Source organism: Zerene cesonia, chromosome 19 (genome assembly GCF_012273895.1).
Source record: "Zerene cesonia ecotype Mississippi chromosome 19, Zerene_cesonia_1.1, whole genome shotgun sequence".
In the NCBI taxonomy this organism is placed as follows: domain Eukaryota; kingdom Metazoa; phylum Arthropoda; class Insecta; order Lepidoptera; family Pieridae; genus Zerene; species Zerene cesonia.
In genome coordinates this window covers 4,251,047-4,257,589 of record NC_052120.1, presented here as the reverse complement: position 1 = coordinate 4,257,589, position 6,543 = coordinate 4,251,047, and the positions used below count along the sequence as shown (strand labels likewise).

Here is a 6,543-nt window from a genome sequence, read left to right as displayed (position 1 = left end):
AACATAGCAACACTGATTCAAAGTTGTTATTTGTCAATTTTGGCTCATGTCATACCTAAAAAAAGCGTTGGTTTGGCTTGGGTTTTGCAACTGACATTTTTTTATAAATAATTGTCGCGCTAACACATTGTGGATGTTAAGATTAAGTTTCTCTTACAGTTAAAACTTTGACAATTGTTGATTATTCTTATATTAATATACAAGAAAAATGTCTAGCACATCTCAAAAACATAGAAACTTTGTAGCAGAGCCTATGGGAGAAAAACCCGTAACCGATTTGGCTGGAGTTGGAGAAGTGTTAGGGAAACGACTAGAAACTGCTGGATTCGATAAGGTTTGATTTAAGATTATTATGTATATACTAACTATGAGTACCTATCTTCTATACAAATATTTGTGAAGCCCAATATTTTATATTTTTCAGGCCTATGTAGTTTTAGGACAGTTTCTGGTTCTTAAAAAAGACCGTGAATTATTTCAAGAATGGATGAAAGAAACTTGCAATGCCAACTCAAAACAATCTACAGACTGTTATCAGTGTTTGAAAGACTGGTGTGATGAATTCTTGTAAGTAATCGTTGGTAAATAAATTAAAAGGACATGTTCTAGTGTGACCACATTTTATACATTTTATAACTAAACACTGTTTCTCGTTTCTATTTTATTGATTGAATATGTAAATGATGATAGACTGTATTGTCTAGAACAATTGATAGTAAAATTTTCATGTATTTACTTTGTTTAACATTACTTGTATGTTATGTTAGTTAATATTAATTAAAATGGGTCATATTAGCATCAACATCATATAATATGTAAACTGTTTAAAATTGTTTTTGACTGGATATAATGTCCATCTTTTAAAAATTATATTAAACAAAACATTGATGGCTGGCATCACTTTATATGCCACCTGCACACAAAATATTTTTTACCAGCCACTAATATAAATGTTACTAATGCTCTTCATGCAAAGAAATATGATGTTGTTGATTTTCACTTGCAAATTGAAATTTATATGCACAAAAGCAAAAACAAAATGTCAAATTTTAATATTATAGAATACAATTGTTTTGTCAATGTGAATTCATAATACAAATGTATTGTAATAATTTCTTGAAATTGTAATGGATATATCTTAAGCCTCTATTACATAAACATTATATTTCAAAGAAGCATAACAATTAAGGACTTGATTTATAACAGTTATCTGTTAAATTTGTTTACAACCGTAATATTATCTTTGTTTAACATGAATTTAATGAGTAAAACTTTTCTTATTGTATATTTCAATCCTCACTGATCTATAAAGATGTTATACTTCAAGCCTTATCATACTTCTATGAATACTTGTTCTATCTTTTACATATTTTTATAATTTAATAGAGGCCTTATACTCAAGTTAATGAAGAGTGTAAAATAATAATGATACAAATAAACATTGATGTATATAAATAAGTAAAAGAAGATTAATATAAGTAATAACTTTATATTTTTTTAATTATAACAATGTGTCTGTTTATATTACAAATTAAAATAATGTTTGTTATATAAACTGAAATAAAAGTAAATACAATATTATTTAATTATTGATGTTTTGCCCTTGATTACACTCCCACTGTACATTTTTTTACTAGGCAAAATTTATAATTAAGCCATAAATACAACAAAGAATATAAAGAAGAAAATTAACACTCCAAACACTTTAAACATTAATGCTCTATTACCAGTTACACTTTGAAAATATTTCATAATTTCCCGGTGACCAGCTTCGACATTCATTTCAGCTTCTTGAATATTAGTATCTATTCTACCTATTGCTTCATCCTGCTCCTTCACCATGTGAGCTAGTTGTTGAAATATACCACCCAATTCCACAATTGTACTCTCTATGTTATGCATGGTCTCCGCTCTTTGTTGAACATATGTATCAGTATCATCTCGTAATGCCATTTGTTGTGTTTGCAGTGGCATAGCTTCTCCCAAATCAATACTAACTTCATCAGGTTGTAAAAGAGCAGGTACTTCCCTCACAATGGGTGATGAATTTGAAAATTGTTCACGCCGACTGTTTTGATGCTTTAGATTTTCTGACCGGACTTCTAGAACCTACAATATAATATTATTATTAATGTTTAGGCTATACAATTTAAATTTAAGCGAAAACAAAACTTTTAAATCACCACACCTGTTTGAATTGATTACTCATGGATGCAAGACGTGATTGCAATGCTAATACAACACTGGAAGAGTGGCTATGCATACTTTTACGGCCTCTCGGCATTTCACCCAATCTTGCAATTTGTTGATTTAATGCATTCAGGTCTCCTTTGATAATGTAAGTTAATTCTTGGATTTCCATAGGTCGATCGTCAAATAAGGACTTTTTTTTTGCAACTAAAAAAATATATATGTTAAACAATAAATAAGTTTTTTCTTAACTTTAAGCCCATGGTGGCAAATTTTACTGTGAATATGTGTTTGGAAAAGATATTTTTTTTTATATAACTTAATGATCAAAACCTTATATTTCTTTTACACTGTATTCTACACTGTTTACAAACTTTTATCCTTGCTTAAAAATATAAATCACGATATTCATAAATCCTCTACTACTAAGAATGAATATAGAGAAAAAAGTTTATTTACTTACGTAGGGCTAGTTTCTCTAATTTTGCATATGTACTAGTTATATTTTTACTTATAACTTTTGCCATGCTCATAAATTGAGAATAAGTGGCGAGTACTGCGGCTTTACGTTCATCTTTAATAATAGGCCTTGCTAGTGTTCTTCCTTGAAGACTACGAACTGCTGAGGCAAACTCTTGCGTTCTATCTCTTGCAGACATAACTGGTTCGTACACAAATTCCTCTAAGAAATCAAACACAAAATCTTGCTGATCAAACCCGTCCACAGATGAATTTTTATGGTTTGCGGAAGCGGAAGGTTGAACGTGAAAACCTTTTTTGTCTAATTTATTATATGGAATTACTTCTTCTAATTGAAGTGGTCGCTCTGAAAAACCAATATTTCGACGACGAGGAAGCATCGCATTCTAGACTGGAGACACAAGGCTACTTTAGTTTTGACACTTGATTCGTAGAATACTATGACTGGATAATATTACTATATCATTCCACAATATAGGTAATACGAAAAAAAATCTGTTTATTTTTTTAGGAGTTTAGTTTATTGTTGAATTAAATTGTGTGATTAATTATAATTTATTAAAATTAAATGACGTTGACTGTTGACTTCAGATCATTTAATCAAGTGAGGACGTGTCTATTCATAATTTTAAAGGATAGACACACTGACGTCTGTCGACAAAATTGAAAACATAGACTACGTAGGTAAATAGGTAGGATAACATACGTATAGTGTAGAATCTACATTGTAGATACCCATGTCAATACCAAATACCTAGTAACTATTGGACTAATTACTTATTGTTAATCTGTGGACTAAATGACAGGAAACATTTGACATACAAAAGTGACATTAAAATGAGACAAAAACATCATAAATATTTTTTTCAATTTAACTGATGAAATCACACATAAATTTATGAATATTTTATGGAAGTTATTGCTTTCGTTAGGCTCCAGTGAAGTTATATTTCAACATTGATGGCAATGTTAAAGAAAAATGATCACATTTTTAGCACAAACGTTCAACGTCGTGGCAACTGTGATTCAATATTTCCTACAATTGGCATCTTTCGTTGGACAAGTGATAGTGGTTATAATAACAGCCATATTAAGTTTTATTGCAAATAGTATAAAAAGCATATTTTTATTCTTCCAAATAGTCTATGAAGACAACGTATTCATATTCACGGAAGAGCTACCAAAATGGACCACACAATATTTTGAAACAATGCGGAATCAATATTTTTATATACACGATTTGTTATGGATGTTAATAAGTGAAGCCCAAATCCAAATAGGATCTACAATCAGCTCAATCAAATATGTAGTTGATACATTTCTTATAGTGACATTAGAAGTTTTAGTACTGCTAAAAAAGTCTATTTTACTTCTAGGGAATGCATTATGGTTGATATTGACTTTTTTGCCCATTCATCTGCCCTATCTAGTAAAAACTTTAACAAAATATGTTAAGGAAACTGCTGCGACCATTGCCATCAACATTTATACAGTTCTTTTAAGATTTACAAATTTTTTATCTGATGTGCCTTTAGAATCATTTATAGGCATAATGACTGCTATAGCTATAGTGAGATTCTATTTAAGTTTTCAAACACAGATACATTCAAAGATAATTAATATGTACTGGATAATTATAAGAAAGATGTGGTATTTGTACCATTCAGTGTGCAACTATTTCACAAATCCTGATGTAAGGATAATTACCCGAGTGGCTAGTGGAGAAGCAATTATTTCCAGAGATGCCAATTTTGAAGAAGATGATGATGATGTTGCAAATGCCGCAGATGCTTTATGTGTAATTTGCCAAGAAAGGCAGAAGTGTGTGCTTATATTACCATGTAAACATGTATGCCTTTGTCGCGAGTGCTGTTTAAGACTGTATGGATATCAAAGGACATGTCCAATTTGTAGGACTTTTATATATCACTCAGTAACTATCTATTTGTGATATACTTTGTTTTAATTATTAAGGTTATATATTATGGGATAATCTCACTATTTAATAGTTTGTTACTGTGATTTATAGATTTTGAATTATATTTAATTGTATTATTCATTTCTTTCATTAGTTTTTCATATTACAAAAATTTAGAAGGTCATTTTAAAATTGAATAATATTATATAAATAGTTATCCTTATAAATAAAGTGAAAGTACATTTAAAGTGTTTTTGTGTTTATTCATTAATTTAACTAAATAATTGTTACTTTATAAATTGGTATTAATTAACATTTTTTAAATCCTTAAACATATTTAATGTAAATACAGCAATGATTAACATGATAAAACCAAACACACAACCAATAACATCTTTGTTCTCCATATTTTGCCATTCTTTAAACAAAATACTAGATGCTAATATTACTAAAGTAGTAAACATCACATAATACACTGGTGTAACAATAGTTGTACTAAAGATATCTATCGACTTATTTAAATAATTTAATTGTACCATTATTCCAAAAACAGCCATAACCAACAGTACAAAAAATGTATATATACTGGTATCATAAATATTGATTCCATCTTTAATACCTAAAGCCACTGCTTTACAAAAGACTACTGTCAGGCTACCTATAGCTGAACATATAATTAAATAAATTGTTATGTTTGTTTTGCCATATTTTGGAGCAAAAAATGTTCTGACTATCACAACTAAAATAAATACAGTGCACACATAAAATATAAAAATGCTATCGCTTAGTCTAGTTATTATATCAGGGAAATTGGTAATAACATCACTTTTTGGCGCATGTAGAATCAATATCACAGATCCAATCACACACAGAATGCATCCAATCTGCAAATATAATGAATAATATAATTGTTTAGGAATCATTTTATATTATGTATAAACATTAATTACACACCTTTCCCAAAAAATGCAGCTTTTCATCAAGAAATTTAGACGATAAAATTGCTGTAACGAGTATACTTAATGCACCCAGAGGAGTAACCAGAGATGCTGGTACAAATGCATAAGCCAATAGATTTGCTGCTTCTCCTAGGCCCACTGCAAATTTACAAGTATTTATAACTCACTAATATCTCTATGTAAAAACAAGCCAATAACTGATGACTCATTTACTTGTAGCTAATCCTAACCACCACATCCATTGTTTTAAATATGAAAATCCGCCAGCGGATGCTCGTAGGTTTCCTTTAGCTGTAATCTTATTCAGAGCTATTTTCTTTATTACAAAACTAGACCCTATAAAAATACTAGATGATATTGCTAAAGTTAGTCCTAATATGTAGGAACTATATTGAGAATTAACAGCAGGCATGGCTTAGATAAGGTATATCCTGTGCTGGCACAATTATGACAAATGATTTTATTTTTTAATAATTCATTTTGCATTATGTATATAGTAGGCAATAAATTAATGAGAAAGTCATGCTCCTCAAATCACATTAAAAATATATTCGAAAATTGTGTATATTTAAGTTTTAAAATCTTTGTTATCGCGGATGCCGGATCATACGAAATTGACATAAGCTTATTATATCAAATAACAGATCACAAATAACGCAATGACCAAATGAGAAGTAATATTGGCACCCAAGCTAAATAAATAAGATAAAATTAAAAAAAAAACCATCTATGGACGTAACCAGTTACTAAAAATGAGATCTACTTAACTTAAATTTTTATAAATGATTTGTTTTGTAGAATATTGCTCTGAAGTCATATAAAAAAAAATGAAACAATTTCTATGGGCCAAAACTTTTATCAGACGCTTTAAAGCTCTAAAAAAATATAAATGAACTTAATTTATTCTTTAATATCTGATTTTGACGTGACGTCTTAAATTAGGTTGCGGCTCGGAGGCACTCATGAAAAAGTGTAACGCCCGGTAACGTTACGATG

The 6,543-nt window shown here is 29.4% G+C and overlaps 3 protein-coding genes across 3 annotated transcripts; 1 reads left to right on the top strand and 2 right to left on the bottom strand.

Annotated features, from left to right (window-relative positions):
• Positions 1–57: 57 nt before the first annotated feature.
• On the top strand, positions 58–1,035 carry LOC119834725 (barrier-to-autointegration factor). The gene is made up of 2 exons (XM_038359195.1): positions 58–334; positions 425–1,035. Exons 1-2 carry the CDS (start codon positions 209–211, stop codon positions 569–571), a joined length of 273 nt encoding a protein of 90 aa, XP_038215123.1. The 5' UTR covers positions 58–208; the 3' UTR covers positions 572–1,035.
• A 283-nt stretch (positions 1,036–1,318) lies between these two features.
• Positions 1,319–3,309, bottom strand: LOC119834723 (syntaxin-5). Its single transcript, XM_038359193.1, has 3 exons — positions 2,654–3,309; positions 2,189–2,397; positions 1,319–2,109 (listed from the first exon to the last, which is right to left on the bottom strand). The coding sequence occupies exons 1-3, from the start codon at positions 3,048–3,050 to the stop codon at positions 1,651–1,653; spliced, it is 1,065 nt and encodes a 354-aa protein (XP_038215121.1). The 5' UTR covers positions 3,051–3,309; the 3' UTR covers positions 1,319–1,650.
• Positions 3,310–4,830: 1,521 nt separating this feature from the next.
• On the bottom strand, positions 4,831–6,217 carry LOC119834724 (magnesium transporter NIPA3). The gene is made up of 3 exons (XM_038359194.1): positions 5,761–6,217; positions 5,543–5,685; positions 4,831–5,472 (listed from the first exon to the last, which is right to left on the bottom strand). Exons 1-3 carry the CDS (start codon positions 5,957–5,959, stop codon positions 4,894–4,896), a joined length of 921 nt encoding a protein of 306 aa, XP_038215122.1. The 5' UTR covers positions 5,960–6,217; the 3' UTR covers positions 4,831–4,893.
• Between the last annotated feature and the right edge of the window lie 326 nt (positions 6,218–6,543).

Excerpts from the sequence above, each read along its gene's own strand:
- LOC119834725 (XM_038359195.1), top strand. The coding sequence starts at position 209 with ATGTCTAGCACATCTCAAAAACATAGAAACTTTGTAGCAGAGCCTATG. Across the intron at positions 335-424 it reads AAACTGCTGGATTCGATAAG|GCCTATGTAGTTTTAGGACA; the intron begins GTTTGATTTAAG and ends TATATTTTTCAG.
- LOC119834723 (XM_038359193.1), bottom strand. The coding sequence starts at position 3,050 with ATGCTTCCTCGTCGTCGAAATATTGGTTTTTCAGAGCGACCACTTCAA. Across the intron at positions 2,398-2,653 it reads ATTAGAGAAACTAGCCCTAC|TTGCAAAAAAAAAGTCCTTA; the intron begins GTAAGTAAATAA and ends ATATTTTTTTAG. Across the intron at positions 2,110-2,188 it reads TGAGTAATCAATTCAAACAG|GTTCTAGAAGTCCGGTCAGA; the intron begins GTGTGGTGATTT and ends ATTATATTGTAG.
- LOC119834724 (XM_038359194.1), bottom strand. The coding sequence starts at position 5,959 with ATGCCTGCTGTTAATTCTCAATATAGTTCCTACATATTAGGACTAACT. Across the intron at positions 5,686-5,760 it reads GTGGTTAGGATTAGCTACAA|TGGGCCTAGGAGAAGCAGCA; the intron begins GTAAATGAGTCA and ends GTAAATTTGCAG. Across the intron at positions 5,473-5,542 it reads AGCTGCATTTTTTGGGAAAG|ATTGGATGCATTCTGTGTGT; the intron begins GTGTGTAATTAA and ends TTATATTTGCAG.